The sequence below is a fragment of the Apiospora kogelbergensis genome, assembly GCF_038363985.1.
Source record: "Apiospora kogelbergensis strain CBS 113332 chromosome Unknown utg000005l_segment0_segment0, whole genome shotgun sequence".
Classification (NCBI taxonomy): domain Eukaryota; kingdom Fungi; phylum Ascomycota; class Sordariomycetes; order Amphisphaeriales; family Apiosporaceae; genus Apiospora; species Apiospora kogelbergensis.
Window position 1 is genome coordinate 2,258,477 of NW_027117422.1, and position 21,792 is coordinate 2,280,268.

A 21,792-nucleotide genomic window follows, 5' to 3' on the forward strand; every position below is an offset into this window, starting at 1 on the left:
ACCTGGCATGGCTGGCATAGATAGATCGCCAACAAACGCGTCTCTCTCTCGGCTGGAAGCGAATGGGAAAGCCAATGTATACAGACGCTTGCATGTGGTTGGGTGGAACGCGGCTCAAGCGTTCGCCCTTCCCCCTTGACGACACAATCGTGGCATTTGGAGAAACAGGCAAAAGCAAGTAATCAGGTGTAGGTAATCTAATTTACGGTCTTGCATCGCAACCGCCGTGTGTACGAACAACGTAGTACATACATGCAAGGAGGGTGGGCCATGGTGTCGACACTAATGCATGTGCTTTCGACTTGAGCCATCGACAAGTGCCTCTCTGCTTTATTATACCCAATGCCTGCCCACCTGCCTCTTGTCTAAGCCACCCGGGGACTTTTTCTTAATTCAACCATCCCGCCGCCGCACCTAAGCCGTGCCGCATACTTACACCCATCATCCTCTCTTCTCGACGACTTATTCCGAAACCATACTCGCGGACTGTTCCCAAGCTACAAGCTGTCTGCGAATAGTACAGAATCTCGCGCTTCGCCTCGCTCCAGCACATCCGGTTCTACGGGGGATCGGATCGCATACCTCGTAGCTCTCGCCAGCAAACACAGCGAGCGACCCCCTCCATCCGGCATCCTGCACATTTGATGTTTATGCTATCCCGTGACATGCTCTCCAAGCTGCCATGGGAATTACAACGACACAATACACATATCCGTACCCGCAAACCCCGACTGTGGACAAGCCCTGCCGGCTCTACCACTCACCCATAGCGCAAACCGCTACACGGAGTCACTGTATACCCCCACGTGCACGTGCAACTCACCACCTCTCCGATAGCTGTTATACAGGTCGCAACAAGAGGATAGAGTTTTGTTCCGACTCGCTCAAACGCCTTCACTCTGTCCAGCATGTCTTCGTCTCCCACCACTAGTGAGGGGTCGCAGACGCAGCCCAAGAAGACGACGGGGAAAAGGACTAGCCGGCCTAAAGTCAAGACAGGATGTACTAATTGCAAGTATGCGACACCAGAATTCTGACTTGACGAGTGCGCATAACATACTTACAACCCCACTACAGGCTGAGAAGAATCAAATGTGACGAGAAGAGGCCTGCTTGTTCGCAATGTGTCAAATCCAAGAAAAGCTGCACTGGCTACCCCCGCCACCAAGAAGAAGGCCGTATGATGAGCCCACTATAGCGCCAAGACCGGTAACAGAGGCGAGCCTGGCGCCAGCCAGGTCGCAGGCGCGACATTTAGTACCTACTGTTATTCAGACACAGCGACTGCCTCAGCAGCCATTGCCTCATCCCCGAACTCCTCCAATGACTCCTATAATAAGGGCCAGCTCTCTGGCGCTGACCCCCAGTTCTTTGACCATGCGTGGGCCGAGCTTCAGTCTTCCTCTCGATCCCCAGGAAGGGTTGTACTTTCAGTTGTTCCGCGAACGTACCGCCAGTGAGCTATCTGGTTTCTTCGACTCTTCCTTCTGGACGCGGAGTGTGTTACAGGAGTGCCATGCCGAAGACGCGGTGCGGCACTCGGTCGTTGCGTTGGGTGCCTTGTACAAGACACTGGAGAAAATGTCCGAGTCACCTCCCACATCGCCAGGTGACCATTTCGACCCGACCGACAACGCAAAGACGCATTGGGAGGTTGCTTTCCGTCACTACTCCGACGCTCTCACCATCATGTTCTCTTCAGCCCGCCAAGACCAGTCGTCGCAGCGGAGCAGCCTCATGGCGACTGTGCTCTTGGCTTGTTTCGATTCATTCATCGGCGATCATAAACAAGCTATCGTGCAAATTCAGAATGGGTTGAGGTTGTTGGAAAAGCTCAGGAGGAGCGCCGAAGGGCTTTTTGCCCAAGCCCGAGGAACCCGTTGAGCAGGATCTCATCCAAATGTTTACTCGCCTTGCGATTCAGGCCAAATCCTATGATATGGCTTTCCACTTCCCGCATCCATACGTCATCCGGCTACCCCTCAAGAGGGTGACGCTGCATCGCCATCAACGGAGGGCGGGTCCCCTGTCTCTACTAACCAGGTGCCGATCCCGGAGAGGTTTGAGTCCTTGCTCGAAGGCCGGCTTGCTTGGGATGCTCTGCTGGAGAAAGTATTCCGCTTTACAGAGACCATGTTCCAATTCACAACCACCACGATGCCTATGGGGATCCTGCCCATCTCACTCAAGCAGTACGGCATGGTATTCCGAAATGAGATTGACGCATGGTCTCACGCGTTTGATGGTATTCTGGCTTCGCGCAATGCGCCGGGGAAGAGTAGCCAAGAAAAAGCAGCGATTGCGGTTCTGAAAATGTTCCAAGTCATGGGCCAAGTCTTATTTTTGATGACGTTTTGCGACAGCGAGTTACAGTTTGACGGGTTCTTGCCGCAATTCCAGGTCATAGTCGACTTGGCCAGTGAAGTTGTCGGCGACGAGGAACGAAGGGCCGCCGCCAGACGTTGCCCGGATGCGCGGTGGTGTCAACATGCGGAGGGCCATACTGACATATTTGGCGGCCACGAATTCACCGCGCCGCATATAAAGCCCAGTTTCAGCGCGGATCTTGGTATAGTCCCGCCACTCTTTGTGGTAGCGACCAAGTGCAGGGATCCGTTCATAAGAAGAAAGGCCATCCAACTGCTGAGAAGCAGCTCCCGAAGAGAGGGCATGTGGGATAGCGAACTGATTGCCCGTATTGGGATGTGGATCACGGCAATCGAGGAGGAGGACACGGGCTTTGAGGAGGCCCCGTCGCCATACGCATTCGCCAGTACGCCCGGCAGAGCGTCGGCGTGCAGCCCGGGTGCGCTTTCCAACGACTCGGCGGGCTTCTCAGAAGACGTACCATTGGGCCCAGGGGGCAATGCCCGCTGGGGCAGCGGTCGCCGAGAGAGCGCCTCGGTCAACGGCATGGGACGGACGGAGACGAAAACGATACCGGAAGACAAGCGGGTCATGGTTCGCTCTGTCCAGTTCGATCTCCGCCAGCGCATTGCCACCCTGCAGTGCGGCGCGCGCAATCTGACGCCGGGCATGCAAGATACGAAGACGCGAACAACCAGAATCGTTTGGTGAAACCCGATCCAATCAGTCTAGCTACGTCTGCAGGCCAGATCGCTTACTGAGGCAGCGAACTCACGACGCTTGTGTGGCTCAGTGTACTATCACTTCGACGCTTCATTTTCGCGGATAGTTCGACGGCAGCCAAAATAATGGCGAGCATTTGCATGTTTATCTAGAGCTGGGGCAACAGGGTCGGATAATGTATTTTGAAAATCTACAAATACGCGCAAGCAAGGTTAATCTACCATCATTTCGAGAGATCTGGAGGTGGTCTCAGCTATCATTGAAATACACTTGGTCATTGCTCCATGTCGTGCAAGTAAATAAACTGAATATACTAGGCCCAGAAGACCGGATAACGCACCTAGAATATCCCACACTGTTCGCGGCCGGCTCCCGTTGACCTCAGCTCAGCCACCGAAAACCCGGGCAGTCGCGGTGTAACAGTAAGCAGCTGATCAAAATTTTCTCCTCATTTCTCCTCTTGAATAGAACAGATTCAACAGCAAGCAAAGGGGTTTCTGGATTCATGCATATCGCTAGTGTAGGTAGGCAAGTGACGAGCCTTGGAAGAGCAGCGGGAAGAAGGAAACCATTACACCCGTCTTACGAGAGACAGCTTTTACAGTTTCACTAACCCATACCGGATATAAATCAACTAGCCACTACCTACAACACCAAGTTCCGCCGAGAGTAGGGTCTCTATATCTACTTGTTGTTCCTCTCCCCGCATATACCTGCCGAAACACCATGGACCAAATCCGTGACGGAGCAGCGAGCAGCAATAACAGCCAGCAGCCGCACGTAAAGCGCACGCGCGTGCTCCTGAGTTGTGGCAACTGCCGCGCCTCTAAGCTGAAGTGCGACCGCCTGTCGCCGTGCAGCCAATGCGTCAAAAGGGGCCGCCCGTCGGAGTTGTGCGTCTACGCGCCGCGGGCCGAGAAGCCAAAACCGGTCAGGGGCATGGCGGCGCGGCTCCAGCGGCTGGAGGGCATGGTCCGAGGTATGATCGACGTCGACTCCGGGACGGCAGCAGCACCGCCGCCTGCGAATGCGCCGGAAATTGAGGGGAAGGTGGTTGTGCAGCATGAACGGTCTACTAACTACGTGGGCGGCACGCATTTTATGGCGGTACTCGAGGATGTAGGTTAGGTGGCAAAAGCACTGCCCCCATCTCTTTCTGTCGAGCGATCTAGTGTTATATGTGACTGGCTTGCACAAATGACTTACAAGAAATGATCTACGCAGATCGACGAGCTCAAGAATTACTTCGAGGAGTCCGACGAGGAAGAGGCACAAGACCCGAACGAACTTGACGGTGCACCAGAACTTGTCGTCTTTTCCATGAACGTCCCCCGCACCAGAGAAGAGCTTTTGGCCCTGCTCCCGGATAAGAGTATGGTCGATCGCCTGATGCTTCATTATTTCACCTCAGACAGCCCTTCACAACGTAGGTGCACTTCATGACCCAGTACGCCGGTTGGAGATGGCTAAATCAAATGCTTCGGAAGACGCTATTCATAGGCCAACCTTCTGCAAGGAGTATGCAGAATTCTGGCAAGACCCGTCGAAACCACCGCTGCACTGGATAGCGATACTCTTCATGATAATCGCCCTTGGCGCGCTTTTCTCCAGATTCCATGCGCCGCACAGACTGGAACGAGAGTCGGACTTGGGTCCCGAAGAATGCTTCAAGCTGTATCGCGGGGCAGCTGGTTGGGCACTTGTGGCTGGAAAGTACAATCAGCCAGGCCCCTTGACGATACAGGCCTTGTTTCTGTATACTGACGGTGAATTTATTTTCGACCGGCGTTCACAAGTGAACTGCTACTTGCTTTGCGCCACCTTGATACGGCTCATGCTTAAGATGGGGCTGCATCGAGATCCGAGCAAGGCCCTGAACCTTTCGGTTTACGACGCCGAGATGCGCCGGCGATGGTGGCACTTGGCCATCCAACTCGATTTGCTGGTTGGATTCCATCTTGGACTCCCCTGCATGATTCACGGCATCGAGAGCGATACGGCTCTCCCACGCAACATTCGTGATGAAGACTTTGATCCTACAAGCACCGGATTACCCCCTGAAGTTCCAGATTCGGTATATACGCACTTGACTTATCCTATCAACAGTGCCAGGATTAGCCGCGTTTTCGAGTTAGTTGCCAAACAAGCTCATGCACTCAAAGCCCCTAGTTTTGCTGAGGTGATGAGAGTTGATGGTATACTCGAAAAGGCCTGGAATGAAGTGCCATATCTCAGTGAGTGCCGACTCCTCCGTGTCATAGGGTCATTCTTAAGTTCGTTCGTTAATCGTAAACAGTGAAGATGAAGCCGATATCGCAGTGCCTCGCCGACCCAGTCGTACTAGTTGTACAGAGGTTTACTTTGGCGTTGCTGTTCCAAAAGAGCCGCGTAGTTCTGCATCGGCGTTATTTAACGGAGGTTGCGCCCAACAAGGAGCAAAGCTACTCTAGGCGAACTTGCCTGGATGCCGCACTCGCTCTGCTAGAATACCAACGCGAAGTATCCGAAGCGGCTCGGCCTGGCGCAATGCTCCATCAGAAGGGATGGATTGTACATTCGCTGGCTATCAACGACTACCTGGTCTCAAACGTGGTTGTAGCACTCGCTATTCAAAGTCCGCACTACGCTGAGGCGGGCGGCCATTTTGACTGGATATCTCACGGGGCTCCAGCACCCCCTAAGGTGGATTTGCTAGAGCGTCTCAGACTCTCACTCGCCATCTGGAACGAGATGGCAATCCAGGACCCGGATTGCAGGAGGGCAGTTCGAGTCGTGGAAACAATTACGAGGAAAACAGAAAGAATGAGAGGCGCGCCGGCCCAGGCGCCAGCCGATCCCAGCAATGCGGCAACGGGCTCTCTGGAAGCCTTGTCCATTGGGCGCGTTGCCACGAACACATCCCCTGTCGGTATTGGCTCGATAGCGAATCAAGAAGCAGCGCCATATCCGGGGCAGCAACTCGACTCGGCCCCCTATGATATTGCGCCATTCGACCTTTCGTGGATTCAACAGATGGACATGCCTGGAAATGACTATGATTGGGTAAGCAACACTCCGATATCCTTATCGGCCGAGAGAATTAACGTGGCTGTAGAGTCAGTTAGAGACGCTGATGAACCAAGGCGTCATGGAGGACCAGTCAATGGACAAGGCGGCATACAATCAATCATGGGTCGATCGAAGTCCACTCGATGATTTGGGTTTCTTGAATTCGATTTCGTAAAAGCCAGCAATTGATTCTTGTGAGCTCGGTAATCCTCAGACCCCGGGACGAAAATGGTACACCTCATGTAAAGCTTCCGCGTCAAGAATACCAAGGGGACCCATCAAATAAAGGGGTCGATTATCCGTAACAGCCGGGCCTGTCTCAGCGAGATCCTAAGATAGGAGGGGGTGGATGGTTACTTGTAGGATCTGCTGCGGTCCCGGCCGGGATTCCATGTTGAAGCAAAGATAAGACTGCATGAACCTGTGCAAAGAGTCGCAACCTTGATGGCAGCGGCAGCAAACAGCAACGCTACCACCACGTACAGCCGCAACTTTGCATACTACACGTACCTGCCTATCTGGCCAGGCCATCATGTTTGTTGTCAGGCCATCGGGTACTGTTGGCGATCAAATGCGCTGGTAGGCTGGCAGTGGACCTGCTGCAACTGCGCCAGGAGGATCGCGGGGTAAGTTACCCATTCATTACCCCGCGAAGTGTGACTGGCTGGGCAGTCATGGTGAGTCGTTCCTTTCCTGGCTCACATCCATCTTGATGTCCAGTTTTCGCTATCGGGCCAGATAAGCTGGGTACACCGCAGCGTTCTTTTATCTATGGACATTAGCTTCGGCTACCCCAGATGGAAACGTGGAGATTAGGGTTCACGATTCCCGGACGCGTTTGTTGGCTCGATCGGAACCGAGGAAACCATGAAGGAAGGATACGAAGGCAGGACGGGTACTGGACGGGGAGGAGAAGAGTACGACTCTACGACCCTCCGCGGAAATGCTGAAAGCCGTCGGGGGAGTGGCACTCGCCGGAGTAGAGCGTGTTATTAGTCTGCGGTAGATGACGGCATTGCGCACACAAACCGACCCCTTTCCACTGAAGGAGCCAAAGAAACAAGAAGTGGCTGGTTTTGACCATACCATAATTGTACGTATTCCTTAGGTAACAGCCAGATGATCTGATTCGCTCCGAGGCCTTTGCTTCAACCAGTATCTACCACCACATACATATATGCATTCCATCAAAAATGCATGCAGGGCCTGAGCTTAATTGCCGTTTCGCTGGCCCCCCTGCCGCCTGCCCCCTTCCTCCACCATGTACCACGACCAAGTCTGCAGCCAGTCCACCACCACTGCTTGTTCTACTGGCTGACTGGTGTCTCCTGGTGTCTCCTGGTGTCTCCTGGTAGCTCCTCTCTTGGGCAGTCGTAGCAGTTGTCAGGCCAGCCCCGTCCTATGCATGCGAAATAGAAAAGGCTAGACTCTTCGGTCGCACGATGGAATCTTTGCGCCTGTGGCTACTGCCAGAAGCTCCGACATCGCTATCCGAACATCATAATTTGGATATAGTATTCATCCCGAAAGTCTCCTGACAACAACCACACCTGGCCCTTGAGGTTATCCGGTCTTTGGCGCATGGACCTCCTTTCTTTAGGGCTCAGCTGAGTCGCTAAATGCCCAGAAGTATAAGTCCGTAGATGATTGATTCAGGATGCGATGGTGATTGGACTATAAGCGCGGCCGTTGCCCTATTGGGCTTGCATCATTAGGTCGTGTACATGCTCTTACACAACAAGACATTCTTGCAGATCACCGATAGCCGGTGACACCAGATGTCCGCGAGAAGCTTCTTTCCTCTTCAAAAAATCTTTTAAGCATTTGGCCCATCAAGGTCCCACCCCTTAGTATACCGACGATATCCAGTTGGGAGCCACGTGCCCACGGGGTTTTCAAGGAGAACGGGTCGTATGCCTCAAGAGGGCCAGCATGCGTGGTGCGTGGGCTGCACCGCGATGGGTCCCGGTGATATCCTGAAAGGGGCATGCTATTCGGCGGACCATACACACGTACTCTGCGTTGAACACGGCCTATTGAAGATGAGCTGTATGTGTCTGCCTAAGGACCAGGTGGCTGGCCTAGCCAACGCCTGTGTTTCGGTCGTTGGTTGCGATATTTGCAGTGTCGTCTCTGGATGACGTGAACCCTCTATATATGGGTCAAGGGGCTGCCAGAGCTCTTGGAAAATCTCTGCTGCAAGGGACCATTCACGATGTCAAGAAGGTGTTTCCATTACTTTACGCAACGCGCAAGGACGCAAGAAGGCGACATATTCCCGAGTCCACACCCGCCCGCTAGCTAGTGCGTATATGGGTAGTAGCACATAGGAAAAGGGACTCGAGCCCAATAAGCGCCTTGATTTCCGAGAACAATTACAGATTTTGATGAACGTGCAGTGCAGACTGCACCTAGTCCCAGTAGCTGACAAAATCAGCAGAGTGGACAGTCCAGCATAATAAGTTCGGACGAGTGAGAAGGGCTGGCGCCAGCCAGGAGAGCGCCCATCCAGACGATGCGAATTCCATTACCTAATTCGAACCGGGCAGGCTCCTCCCTCTTGATTCTCTTGATTCTCTTGAAGGGATTTTACTAGATAAAACCGGACCCTGATGCCGTGCAGTGCAGCGTATAGGGAAGAGGGTAGATAGAGATAGAGTGTGTGTTACCCCTCGATATGCTGCATGAGGTCAAGAGAAATGGTTTTTAGACCAGCACCCTTCTGCAATTAAGCAATCCCAGGCCAGGCACGCATGCTTTGACAGCCGCTTGGGAATTCCTATTACTTGATGGATCGAACTATGAGATAATCATCTGACCGTCTGAGGGCTTTTTTGGGGGGTGGTATCGATTTTTTCCTTCTCTCTTGCTTCTGTCTGGGCCGTCCCATAACTGCTATGAATTAATCCCACCTTGCTTGGATGACCAACGCCTTTTGGAGCCGGTGTTTGAAACAGGACAAATGGTCTGGGTAGACGAAGCAGTCCATACCACATCCCGTTCAACTTACACGTCATTCTCATCACGTACATGCACCGACATAGCACTGCTTTACAAACCCTTCCCGAGCGAGCCTCTTGAAATCCTGTGCCTGCTGTACCTCGCCCCCCGTTAGAGAGTGCTTGCTTTGCGACGGGCAAAGATAAGGCTAAAAAGAAACCCCCGACCGATTTGACTTTCGTCTAAGACCAGGCCTTGTGCGACAAACCTTCCGTACTGACGGATCAGTTACCTATCTCTCCAACGGCCCCAGGCATCTCAGGCCACACACCGCCTGCTTTCGCGACAGAGAGTAGGTACCTACCTAGGTATGTTCACTCGAGAATACTCCCTTCGCTTGCTTCTGGATCGGTCCGCTTGCCGGCTCCGTTCTCTTCGATTTGCGCGCGCCCTCGAGCCCTCGAGCCCCTGTCCCGTCCTTGTCCTGCCTTGTCTTCAGATCTCTTTACCTACATGCCTTACCTAGATCCCAGGGCCGTGACCACCACAAGCACTGCACACCCCCCAAGCCCAGCCAAACCCAAGCATCAAGCAAGCATATGTATTGCAAAGGCCAATGCCTGCAACCCATTCCGCCCACAATTCCGAACACGTCTAGCAGGACAAGTTCCCCATTGGGCTGTTCCATCGCCAGCATCTGCTAGTGTGGATACAAGCCAAATCAGCCTTCCACTTCAGGCACGTTTGCTCTGATCTGCTGATACATTGGAGCCCATCGAGGGAGTCCAAGGTGGAAAAGAGGTTTCGCACGTCGTCCACGACTCGTCGGGGTCGATTTCGCTTGTTTTTGCCCTTCTTATTTGCACGCAACCCTTTCGCTATTTTTCTGCCGGCGGCCCGCCTCGAGTCGTGTCCTTATCCTCGCTCACAGGACTGGGAATATCATCTCATCTTGTTTTTTTTCTCGCTCTGCCCGCCCGACAGGTACCTTGGCTGATAAGCGTCCACTAATTCATATTCGCCAGCCCTATTGAGGGAGACACCATTCTATCCCTTGCAGGGGAAGGCAGTGACAAGTATTCGATCTGGCTTGTTCCAAACACCAACGTCTCTCATTCTGCCCAGGATTTTTTTTACCTTGGTGCTCAAGCCCGTTTTCTTGCGATTTAATACTCGAGAAGATAGCAGGCCGAGAGGCAGCAGATATCCGACGGGTGATCTGTGTTAATGCACTATCGTCTTACTTCGATAGGCTCGGGCCATTCTTTTTGAAGAAACGCTCTGTCAAAGCTCAGCTCCCCGTCGCGTTGATTGGCCACCCGACAATTCTTATGACCTGATTAGGCCTTTCTTTGTCTCCGGATTTCCAAGGACCCCTGGGACAGACACGACCAGAAATAACAAAACCACATACGTGCAATTAAGCGACAACGGATGTCATCTTGTTTATCTACATAGCAAGGAACAACTCTTTAATATTTGCCCTCTACTTTCTAGACGACTTTCCCCAGTTCCCTTCTCCATCCTACCAGAACATCACCCCTCCCAAGGCCAAGAAAGCGCTGCTGCTTCAGCCATCTACGCAATGCCTCCTACTTCCGAGCCTATTCCCATTCGGACTGATCTAGCCATAAGATCAGCACCGGCGGACCACCAGGGCAACTCTTATACCAAATCCGGGGCCGGCCAGACAAGACACAAACACACGCGATCTTCTTATTCAGAGAGTTCTCCCTTAGTGTCGCGGAATAATTCTTTGAGTTTCCGTCCTCTCAAGCGCTCGATGCCCTCGCCCGATAAGACGATTGCCGTAATCAATGCGAGTGGCCGACAAGCTGCCTCTCTAATCAGAATAGCGACTGCCGTTGGCTATAAAGTGCGGGCGCAGCTGCGGAATCTGGAGGGCGTGATAGCAACCGAGGTGTCGACCAATCCGAACGTAACCGTCTTCGTTGGCGAGCTTTACATTCGAAAAAAACCGGATGATAAGCGAGATGTCACAGCCAATGCTCACATTCCGGGCATTTCTGTCAACCAGGAACTAATTTCGTCGCTATTCCGCGGAGCGCAGCTGGCATTCATCAACACCACCTTCTACGGCAATGAACTCCAAATCGGAGAGGCCATAGCAGATACCGCGAAAAAGGTCGGCGTTCACCATTTCATATATTCGTCCATGCCTGACCACGCTGCATACAACCCCGACTGGCCGTCACTGCCCCTTTGGGCGGCCAAACATAAGGTGGAGGAGTACATTCGGAAAATCGAGCTCCCCGCAACCTATGTCTATACGGGCATCTACAACAACAATTTCACCTCGCTCCCTTATCCGCTCTTCTGCATGGAGCTGAAAGCCGATGGCTCGTTTGAATGGCAAGCTCCATTCCACCCTGACGCCAAACTCCCCTGGTTAGACGCCGAACATGACGTCGGTCCTGCTATCTTGCAGCTGTTCAAGGATGGACCGTCAAAATGGAATGGTAAACGAATTGCTCTAGCATACGAGCACCTCTCACCACTCGAAGTCTGCAAGGCGTTTGAAGCCGGTGTCGGCATGCCTGTGAGATATAAGCGGGGTCCCATCGAGGTGAAGGTCAAGATCCCTGAAGGTTACAGGGAGCAGCTTGTAGCGCTGGAGAAACTCTTTTCGCCGCACAACGAGGACGCCGAGAAGCAACCGCCGTACTTCGGGGATGTGGAGCTGGAGCGTGGCTGCCCCGACAGTGCACTAGCTTTGTGGGAAGGACCCCGGGGCTTAGGGGAGTATGCACAAGAAATATTCCCTCTTGAGGAGGAGGCAAACGGATTGACCTGGATGTTTGACGAGGAGGAAATGCCACCCAATGGCCACGGCTACGCGAACGGAGATTATCAAGACGACGCGGAGGATGGAGACGACGATTCAATCGACGAGGGCCTGGTCATGAGGGGGCTGAAGCGAGATGAAGAAGAATGGCTTGCATAGGTGCAAAATACTTCTCTCAGACGTCAGTTTATTTACGTTTATGGCTCACGGCAACAGCTGTCAGCCTTCTTACGCCACGACGAACTCCGTCGTGCTGGGAAAGTCCGAGGCCCCGAACACGACTAGATCTTGAAGGCTATGAACTAGCCAGTATCGAATGTCTTCCCGACGCCTGGCATATACTTCTAACGAACACGACTTACGACAACTCCTTCGCGACAGATACCTGTGGCTATTTCAGGGCATTTATGGCGCATGGGTCTCAAAATTTGGGTGGATAAAAGTTTATTGGCGACATAGTATGGCGAATTAAAGGCTGGCTTGGTAATGCATCAATTGTTACACGGGGCTGCCGTTCCTGGTTATTACGAACAGCAAGAGCACTATTTTCTATGCATCAAAGGTGATCCGGAGTTTGCGTAAATACAAAAAGGGATTTGCAGTGGGCTTCGAGCGATTTGCTTTACGGGACTTATGTTTCCTCACTCCTCTTCTTTTTCTTGGTTGCAAAAGGCAATCGATCTCCTTGCTATTCTCACAGTCCGGGTCTGGATCGGCGGAGGTCATGAGCCAGAAAGGGGGCGATAGCGGCGATTTGGGCAAGTAGCAGGCCGGAAGTGCGTGATCATTGTGATGGCAATTGGAGGTATCGGGTACCAACCGGTTCTCAACCTGGTCACAACTCCTCATTATGGAAGCAAGAAATACGAGGTGCTTTCCATTTTCTGTCGTAAGGGCCATTATCTTGAGGTTTTGTATATCATAATCGATCCTCAATCCAGCTCGCTCCGTCTCTCGTTGCATTGACATGTCTGGGCAGCCGGTCTATCACGTCAGGCAACAAACAAAACCCCTTGAATTAGTGAGTGACAGCGTCGTCAGGGAGCACGACGTCGGGTGCAAGCAGCCGATTATCAGCATGTTTCCGGTTGCTTTGCATCATCAAGATCAACAGATTGTACGTATCTTGTGTGGCTGCAAGCTTGTGGAGAATCCGATCTGCGCGGCTGCAGATAATCATACGACAGACGAGATGCCATCGAGATGACGCTTTCAGGCTTTCCCGTGGTACGCCGAACAGACATGCAAATCCATGGCGACAGTGCCAACCCATCAGACCTACAAGCCTCTGAAGCGGAGATGATGGCATTGTAGCCCTTGGCTTGCGCACGCCCACTGGAGTCGGGTCATTGGGCTGGCTGACATGGTGCTCTGCGGTCCACGAAGTGCAATCAGAATGACCCTTGCCAGGTTTGGCGGATCAGCCGCTTCGTCTGCGAAAAAGTCAGCGGTGAGTGTCAGGTCCTCGAGCGTGGGCGTGACGTGTCGTAGCGCCAGCTAGATCTCGGTACAGTCGATGGGCGAGGTGGACGTGGGCTTATCTAGGTCAACATGCAGAGTCCGTAGCGCGGGGAGATAGAAGAGAATGGCCGCGGCAACCTCAAGGGACTCGAGCTCCGGGCACTTCGCCAGCACCAGGGCCTCGGTGTCGCCGTCTCAAAGCGCGTGGCGCCAGTGCTACCGGTCTGGCATCTGCAATTCTTCCAGGACGCCCTCGAACAGCAGCCGGTTCTCGCCACACCACTCGCCGCGGCCGAAGAACAAGGTATCTGAGGAGCGAGGCCTGGCCATTACCTCGGACAAGGGACCGGAGCAGAGAAACAAACGGCCGTCTCCGAGTGGGCAAAGCCGCAGGATTGCATGCCAATCTCACCGCGTGCCAGAGAAATGGCTGGACAAAGGCATGTAGGTTCTTGCATGTTTTCGAGAAACCCAAGAAGTCGCTGAAGTCCAGACCAGTCACGATGGCCGTGGCCAACTCATTAGGTGAAGCCAAGAAGGGTGTCATGATGGTCTTGGAAAACGGCAGCGACAGCTATTCTGACGACATTGAAGCATATTGGTTTTTAAAATGAGCTTGGCCAGACTTCCAGACGTCGAGGAGCGCTTCCACCCAGGCTGTACCTGTACCATGCTCAGCGACCCCCGTAAACCGGCAGCGCCGCGGCGCTGTCTGAGTGTACCCCTTATCAGGCCTGAGGGCTGTTGTCATCGCCAGACCTACCACTGGAGAGTGAGTCGCCGTCTTGGTCTTCGAACTTCCTCACAATAGTGGCATACGAAAGAACAATAGATATCAACTATGAGTGACTAGTCGCAGCTGCAGGGGTACACTAGAAATGCATAGATCCCATTGTCATTAAAACATAAATCATAAATAAAGGAGGCAAGCACCTCCTTTCCCAGTTTTTCCCTTTTATGCCTCCGTGAGCAACCAACCATAAATGAGATGCTTCGTGTAATGATAGCCCAACCATGCAAATGACGATGCCTTGCCGAAACCTGCCCCCTGAACCATGAAACAATGCAGCGGAACACCGGGGGGTATCTATCTCATATGCTCCTTTCCTGCCTCGGATCGAAACAAACATATCCGAGGAACGTTCCCAATGCATAATCAAACTTATTATCCCAGGGCGAAGGGAGTAGGAGCACAAACAAAAGGAATAAATGGGGAAGAAGCATATACGCTTCTTCACCCTCCATATATCTTAGCGAGGGGCGAGGCTGCCACCGCCACCTCTACTGTCCCCGGCGTCTCCGTCCTCCTCGCCGAGGATGCGCGAGATCCTCTCGATGCGGGCAACGGAGCCCTCAAGCCGTTCGAGCCGCCCGCGCTTCTCGTCCTCGCGGCGTTCGAGCACGCCCACGCGCTCCTCGAGCTGAGCGCGCGCCCGCCGCTCGCTGGCCACCATCTCGTTGGCCTGCTCGAACAACGTGACGCTAAGCTCCTCGACCTCGCGGCTCGTCTCGTCGAGCTTGCCCTCGGCCGCCTGCCGCAGCGACTGCTCCCGCGTGAGCGCCTCCATCAGGTCCTCGGCGCTCGGCGTCGGCGAGGGCAGCGGGTTCGGGTGCAGCGACGTCGAGTTGGACGTCGCCGTCGTGGACGACATGAAGGAGGCGCGCGCGTATGCGGTTTGTTGTGCATGCAACTGCTGGTTGCTGTTGCTGTTGTTGTTCGCGGCCAGGTTGGGCGTCGATTTGCGTGGCGAGAGCAGTTGGCTGATGCGCGAGGAGGCGGCTTGCGCCACGCTGCCGCTGAAGAATCCGGATGCCCTCGGCGAGGGGGCCTCGGTTACTGCCGTGGAGGGCCGGGAGTTGGAGTTGGTGTATCTTGCGGCCGAGCCCGGGCTCATAATGCCCAAGCCGTTCGTGGTCCCTGGCCCCGCAGACAAGGGCCTCGCGGATGACGTAGTGGTGGTTGTCATGGTCGGCGCGGTGCTGCTCATGGAGGCGGCGCGCAACCGCGAAAGCTCGTCCTCGTAGTCGGCCCAGCGGTCGACGGCGGCCGTGGCCTTTTGTTGAGCAGATGCACCTGGGCCTCGAGGTCGGCAATCTGCTTCTGGGCCTCGAGCAGGGCGGTGTGCGGGTCCGAGACGGAGAGGAAGGGGAGGGCGTTCCCACAGTGCGGGCAGCAGGGCGAGGTGCTCCGCGACCTCGGACGGCCCTTTATCGTCGTTGTCGTCGACCTTGGCCTCGTGGGGGTAGAGGGGTTCGTTGTGGCCGTCGTGGTGGTGTTGCTGGCCGAGTGGGTTTTCATCGTGGGAGGCGTGGGCGGTAGCGTCATTGTCATTACTTTCGACATGATCCCCCAAGTCCCTAGGCGGCACTACTAACGCAATGCCTCCTCCTCCCTCGGTGCTGCGGCGCTGTGTTTCGGTGTCGGGCCGTTATTGCAGTTTGCAGTTGGATGGCTCCGGATCTTTGCTGCCAGAAGGATGGATGCAATGCAGTGCAATGTAAATATGCCGGGGGGCTGACGGATTACTTTAGTATTTTCGGTCTGTTTAATCAATCGGCAGAATTCCAGAACATGACGTCCATGGAGCATACATTTGGCAGAAGACCAATTAGCAGTAGGATTCCTGCTGAAACCCAGGAAAGCAAGGCAGGAAATTGGAAGGTTGGGCAGAGTGGCAGCGAAGACGTCAATTCTTATTTGTTGCGCCCGGCCTGCCAGCCCGACACGACATGTCGTACACTTGGACATTGCCAATTGATTTGCCGCGCATGGCCATCCGAAACCAGGGAAGGCTGTGTTTCTGGTTTGTTTTTCTGGCCCTGCGCAGCCAAATCCCATGCGCAAATGGCTGCTGGGCTCTGTCCCAAGACATGGTCAGTCCTCGCTAGATCGCTATTTCTGGGTGGCGGGGATCATGGATCTGCGTAACCAGCCAGAGGCGCAGTGACCGCAATACATATCAGTCCTTCATTATCCATCGTCATCTACATACAACATCAACCCAAGCGCGCTTACTGTGCATCAACCCCCCTCTGCCTCACCAAGCGTTAATTCATGTACAGTCGTCCAACCAGAAACTTCCAGACATGGCCGTGGGCAGTTGCCATGCTTTAGGTAATGCTCCTTGGTAGCTGTGTCTCAACCCAAAGCGAAACGTGAAACTGCCATACGCATAGGTTTAATACAGCAGCCAATGCGTTTCATTTCAACGCAATGAATCAATCAATCGACACTCTCGCCAACACCTGCCGTCATAGCGTCAGGATGCTGCGTTCAGATCTTGGCATGCCACGTTAGACTCTTTTCTTTCCCCAAAAGATCGCCCGGCACGACGAGGACGCGACGAGGGCCCGAGAGTCGAGTGTTCGATAGCGACCCAATTTCAGCTCGGTTTCATAGCCGGATCATAAGTTGGACGTTTACGACAACATCTGGGTATGGGTGATGAATTTCTAGCGCCGTGTCTGCGAGCACACCCTCTCAAAACGGCTTGGCGACCTTTCTGTTCTCATTGATGCCCGTCTCGGGGTCCCGGTACTCCTTCCAACTGACGGGGTACATGACATTACCGGCTTCGCTCGTGGCCATGATAACACCGAGGTCGTTGCTTGCGGTCGCGAGATAATAGCTGGCCTGATCACCCAGGGAAATCTAGTAGAAAGAAAGAAAAGAGAAAGGCCCATGTTAGTCCCGCCGTCTAGGTTCAATTGCCAAATAGGAGCAGACTTACCACTTGGGCTCTCACAATGTCGCCCGGCCGGAAGCTCTCGTAGATCTTTACTTTGTCCTTCTCGGTGGCGCGCACATCCTGGGGGCGGATGACGCCCTGCCACTCGGCCTCGAGCACCGAGTCGCCGACGACGAGGATGGCGACGGTGGCCTGGCGCGGCTGGATGCGGGTGACGCGGCAAAGCACGACGTTGCCGACCTCAGGCAGCACTTCTCGCTTCTCCGAGACGCCCGTCCGGGACACGGAGAGGGTGGGCAGCTGGGCCGAGGCCGACGACGGCAGACCGGCGAGCTTGGTGAGGCGCTTGGCGGGGCCTGCTGGCGCGTTCTTCTTCTCGGGCTGCGCGACCGTCACGGTGCCGAGGACCGACGAGTACAGGTTCGCCTCGTGGATGTGCGTGCCGGGGCCGGCGACGTATTTGCTCGACGGGCCCAGGAGCTGGCCGGGAATGGCGATTGTCTGCGCCATCGTGGGGTGGTTGAAAGGGAAGACGGTGTGGGCTGGAGGACGAGCCGTGTGATGTCAACGCTTCTCTCTCAAGTCAAGTGCGATAAGAAAGCCAACCAGCTTTTTTTTTTTTTTTTTTTTTTAACCTGGCCGGGCTCCAGCGCAAGTCGGGGTTTTCAGAAGGTTTACCTCCGCGATCTCTCTTACAGTGGATCTTTCTAGGTCTGTATGTACTGCGCAAGGCACAAGGGTGCAATCTGCTAAAATTGAGCTGCAGCCAAAGAGGAGCTTGAAGCCGTGAAGTAGAACTGGTGATTGGCAAAGAGCCGTCAAGCCAATGCCATACCATGCGGCATCCCGGTCGCCGGACCGCTGTTAGTGCAGGGCCATAATGGAAAGTAATAAGCATGCAATGTCCGATGGGAATAGTCTGACACCGTTGGTCCCCTATGCGCGCAGGTTTTTTCTTCTCTCTCTGCGCGATGGGAAACTGTTTGTTCCTCTCGCACCTCTCTCTCCCTTTCTCCTTCAGTCGTCACTCCTTTCCAGCCCACTATCACCAATTGGATCATACATATAGAATCAGTTGGCAGCAGTCATGGCGCGACTCTTCACCTACCTCGCCGTCCTCGTCGGCCTGCTCTCGTCGCTAATCTACTTCGTCGTCGAGCAGAACGCCGACGCCTACCACATCTTCGAGACGGACCACCTGCACGACCTGGCCAAGCGCGGTATTGCGGCGCACGGCAACGACACGCGCAGTATCGTGCGCTACATCACCGCGGAGCTGCACGCCATGCACCCGGACCACGTGAACCTGGACGAGGAGTACATCCTGAACAACGCGGGCGGCGCCATGGGCGCCATGTACATCATCCACGCCAGCGTCACCGAGTACCTCATCATCTTCGGCACCGCCGTCGGCACCGAGGGCCACACCGGCCGCCACACCGCCGACGACTACTTCCATATCTTGACGGGCGAACAGTGGGCCTACACCCCTGGCGAGTTCCTCCCCGAGGTCTACCCGGCCGGCTCCATGCACCACCTGAAGCGCGGCACCGTGAAGCAGTACAAGATGCCCGAGGCCTGCTTCGCCCTCGAGTACGCCCGTGGTTGGATCCCCCCATGCTCTTCTTCGGCCTCGCCGACGGCCTCAGCTCTACTCTCGACTTCCCGACCCTCTGGCGCACGTCATACGTGACTGGCCGCGAGATGGTCAAGAATCTCCTGGTCGGCAAGTTCTAGACACCGACCAACCGCGTCTTCCGAATGTAGCGTGAGGGATTTCGAAATAAAGAAAGTAAGGGGACAACAAGGGAGCCAGGACTCGGCTTGTACAATCTTGTAGCAGATTATGAGTGTCTAGACAGCGGAAGCGAATCGGTTGTTCGCTTCGCCTACAAATATATATAATGGTAATTGGAGACGAAGAACTCGTCTACTGCTTTATAAAAAGGAGACATATGCAGGATTAGTGTACATATTCAAGCAATTTAAAAAAAAAAAAAAAAAAAAAAGACGTCGAACAACTTTCATTTGCATCAATATGCGGCTGGCCGCCTGCTAGCTTGACCCAGAAAAGTGTGCTTAATGGTTCCCCATAAGATTTTCGTATCCAGCAAAGTTACGAGTAATAATTACTCATCTGTTATGCTGTTTGCGACATCGCCATCAACCCGCTTGCAACCTCACTAGCAGGGCTCATGACACTTCCGCTGGGCAACTGTAATTCGAGGGCTACTTGCAATGTGAACATCATGACCCTTGCTGTATTGAATCTTTCATTGCCTCCCAACGCCTGGCTGATGTAATGGACAAAGCCCTCCTTCTGTCTAGTCTACTGGCATGAGGACGATCCGTCCCTTTCTCGCTGCTTTGCAGTGATGGGCAACTTCCCAACCCTTGCGACTATTTCTGCTGCGGTACGTAATGATATTCCGTGGGCTAGGGTTAACATGGAATCTAAGCACTAGTGTCCTTATCCTCCTTGGGAGAAGGCGGCTTTCTTTCCCTCGAAGATGGCCGAATATTGCTCTTCTTCGATGGACTACCCGGGGCAGCCTCAGGTTCCTCTGACGCCTTTCGCTTTCGAGGAGGTGATACTGATACCTCCACCGACTGTTGAGCGTCGCTTTGGGCTGGTGCTGCCCTCACAGGGGCCTGGGAAGGTGTCTTGTTAGACTTGGAGTTCCACTGGACCAGCATCTTTTCTAGCTGCGGTGCCCAAGCCTCTTCCCCCTTGCTGAGGTCATCAAATTCTAGACAGTTTTCGGAGCCCAGCACGAAATCACCTTGGCGGCTCCTGCATAGTTCGGCCATCATGGCTGCCGATCCAACCTTAAGGCCAAGGTCATGGCAGAAGCTACGAACGTAGAACCCCGAGGTGACGGTCATCCGGATGCGCACCGCTGCCGGGCCCTTGCCTTCCCAAGGTGGCGGCGTGTTTGGGTCGGGGAAGGTGGGATCAGATTCGAGCCTCTGCCCTGCTTAGGGGGTGGGGCATCGCCAAGGGCACCAGACATCAAGGCAGGAGTATTCTGAGCGCCGTTCTTGTTTTTCTTGTTGCGCTTCTTGTTTCTGTCGTAGACCAGGGCATCGACACTCTCGTCGGCCTGTCGCTTGAAGTCTTCATGATCGGCCAAGGCCTTGCTCTCCTCGGCCTCCTCTTCGGGGGTGCGCTTCTCCTTTGTCATCTGGTCCTTTTCGATCTTCCAAACTTGCTCGGCAAACTGTCGCTCGAAAGTAGTAGCATCCTCAGCTGGCCAGCGATGGTTATGCTCGCCGGGCTCATACCATTCCACCATGTCCAGCTCGGTGACGTTGACCTCTCTGGTTTGTATCTCTCTCGGTATGGGCTTTCCCTCTCGCGCGTATTCGTACAGGGGCTTGCCTTCCATTTTCAGGGCTGAATACAAGGGTGGCATCTGCTGCAGCGTCCCCCGGAAAGAGTTCAGGGCCTCTTCCACCATAGGCTTGGTGATGTGCTCATAACCCGTCTTCTTCAACACCTTTCCTACGCGATCGTATGTGTCGGTGCTTGCGCCAAATAGAACGACCGTCTCATAGGTCTTGGTGCAGTCGAGGAAGGACTGCAGCGACTTGGTGCCCCTTCCGACGCCCAGGATCAGCACACCAGTAGCTAGAGGATCCAGAGTGCCGCCATGGCCCATCTTGACCCGGATGTCATTCTTGCCGAATCCGCGCCTCTTCTTCCTGTAGTTTGATTCTTGGGCGCGCTTCGACGCCTCTTGTTCGAGCATGGGCTTGAAAAGGTTAGAGGGGTTGAAATGATGCTGGCAGTCTCGGATGACTTGGGCAGAGCTCATGCCCACAGGCTTGTTAATAGCTAGAGAATGGGTCGCATCAGTAGGCGCATTCGTGTCAAGGAAGGTCACATAGTGGCATGGGCATACCGAATACGCCATCGAGGGCAGGACGCGACGCTGCCATCTTTAGTAACTGCGCCGTGACTTTCATTCGCGAAGTAGAGCGGGGAGATCCCAGGTGCTCCTGCCGACGGCTGGCCACAGGACGGGGCAGACAACAACAGCCGAGATTGCGACGGCTGAGTTAGTTGTGGGCCAAGAATGACGGTTGTGCTGGAGAAATCGTCGCAATCTGCGGTCGAAAACGTAATTTATACGTTGTGCTTGTATGAGTCGACAGGAGCGCAACGGTTGAAGCAACTTCGATCCAAAGATTGCTCCCAAGGAAGAGTGAAAGCTTCCTTCCTGTCGCCGCAGCAGCTAGCTGGTGGTCCCCACCTGCTTGACAAAAAAACCAAAAAAAAAAACTTATCGCTATCAATTAGCGGTCGGCAACCCCCCTAGTGCCTAGGTACTGCCCAGGCACTCTAGGCACTCTAGGCACTCTAGGCACTCTAGGCACTCTAGGCACTCTAGGCACTCTAGGCACTCGGAACACTTAAACACACCCCCTGTAAGCTGCCGGAACTTCTGCTTGCAGGACCAATCGTCAATCCAGTCGCGTGGACCCCGGCCCATTAAGATCCAACGCGCCGCATCGCGCTTGTTACCCGCGAGTTAATGCGGCGCATGTCACCGACTTCTCACTGGATTGCATCCCGTAAAACAATAACCCACCATCACCACCCACCATCATACGGCCACATGTCTCGGCTTCACCACCGCCGATCCTTGCCGCCGACTCCTTCCTACACCCCCATATCGACTATCCAGGCCCCGTAGAGAGCCTCTCTTACCCAGCCTCTTCCCAACCATCCCTACACGTCGTACCTGCATGCTT

General features: G+C 54.2%; 9 protein-coding genes across 9 annotated transcripts; 6 read left to right on the forward strand and 3 right to left on the reverse strand.

Moving 5' to 3' along the window:
• Nucleotides 1–1,122: 1,122 nt before the first annotated feature.
• On the forward strand, nt 1,123–1,884 carry PG998_007335 (uncharacterized protein; the record flags this gene model as incomplete). Its single annotated transcript, XM_066874151.1, has 1 exon — nt 1,123–1,884. The coding sequence occupies one exon, from the start codon at nt 1,123–1,125 to the stop codon at nt 1,882–1,884; it is 762 nt and encodes a 253-aa protein (XP_066730096.1).
• A 249-nt stretch (nt 1,885–2,133) lies between these two features.
• On the forward strand, nt 2,134–3,078 carry PG998_007336 (C6 zinc finger domain protein; the record flags this gene model as incomplete). Its single annotated transcript, XM_066874152.1, has 1 exon — nt 2,134–3,078. The coding sequence occupies one exon, from the start codon at nt 2,134–2,136 to the stop codon at nt 3,076–3,078; it is 945 nt and encodes a 314-aa protein (XP_066730097.1).
• Nucleotides 3,079–3,816: 738 nt separating this feature from the next.
• PG998_007337 (uncharacterized protein) lies at nt 3,817–6,285 on the forward strand (the record flags this gene model as incomplete). Its single annotated transcript, XM_066874153.1, has 4 exons — nt 3,817–4,209; nt 4,315–4,516; nt 4,578–5,324; nt 5,387–6,285. 4 exons carry the CDS (start codon nt 3,817–3,819, stop codon nt 6,283–6,285), a joined length of 2,241 nt encoding a protein of 746 aa, XP_066730098.1.
• Nucleotides 6,286–10,663: 4,378 nt separating this feature from the next.
• Nucleotides 10,664–12,043, forward strand: PG998_007338 (putative nitrogen metabolic regulation protein nmr; the record flags this gene model as incomplete). The annotated part of the gene is made up of 1 exon (XM_066874154.1): nt 10,664–12,043. One exon carries the CDS (start codon nt 10,664–10,666, stop codon nt 12,041–12,043), a length of 1,380 nt encoding a protein of 459 aa, XP_066730099.1.
• Nucleotides 12,044–13,469: 1,426 nt separating this feature from the next.
• Nucleotides 13,470–13,793, forward strand: PG998_007339 (uncharacterized protein; the record flags this gene model as incomplete). The annotated part of the gene is made up of 1 exon (XM_066874155.1): nt 13,470–13,793. One exon carries the CDS (start codon nt 13,470–13,472, stop codon nt 13,791–13,793), a length of 324 nt encoding a protein of 107 aa, XP_066730100.1.
• Nucleotides 13,794–14,595: 802 nt separating this feature from the next.
• Nucleotides 14,596–15,928, reverse strand: PG998_007340 (Ribosomal protein L32; the record flags this gene model as incomplete). Its single annotated transcript, XM_066874156.1, has 2 exons — nt 14,596–15,753; nt 15,923–15,928. 2 exons carry the CDS (start codon nt 15,926–15,928, stop codon nt 14,596–14,598), a joined length of 1,164 nt encoding a protein of 387 aa, XP_066730101.1.
• An 898-nt stretch (nt 15,929–16,826) lies between these two features.
• PG998_007341 (exosome 3'->5 protein) lies at nt 16,827–17,544 on the reverse strand (the record flags this gene model as incomplete). Its single annotated transcript, XM_066874157.1, has 2 exons — nt 16,827–16,997; nt 17,077–17,544. 2 exons carry the CDS (start codon nt 17,542–17,544, stop codon nt 16,827–16,829), a joined length of 639 nt encoding a protein of 212 aa, XP_066730102.1.
• A 577-nt stretch (nt 17,545–18,121) lies between these two features.
• On the forward strand, nt 18,122–18,727 carry PG998_007342 (uncharacterized protein; the record flags this gene model as incomplete). Its single annotated transcript, XM_066874158.1, has 1 exon — nt 18,122–18,727. One exon carries the CDS (start codon nt 18,122–18,124, stop codon nt 18,725–18,727), a length of 606 nt encoding a protein of 201 aa, XP_066730103.1.
• A 761-nt stretch (nt 18,728–19,488) lies between these two features.
• PG998_007343 (tRNA pseudouridine synthase B) lies at nt 19,489–20,976 on the reverse strand (the record flags this gene model as incomplete). Its single annotated transcript, XM_066874159.1, has 3 exons — nt 19,489–20,009; nt 20,042–20,872; nt 20,940–20,976. The coding sequence occupies 3 exons, from the start codon at nt 20,974–20,976 to the stop codon at nt 19,489–19,491; spliced, it is 1,389 nt and encodes a 462-aa protein (XP_066730104.1).
• Between the last annotated feature and the right edge of the window lie 816 nt (nt 20,977–21,792).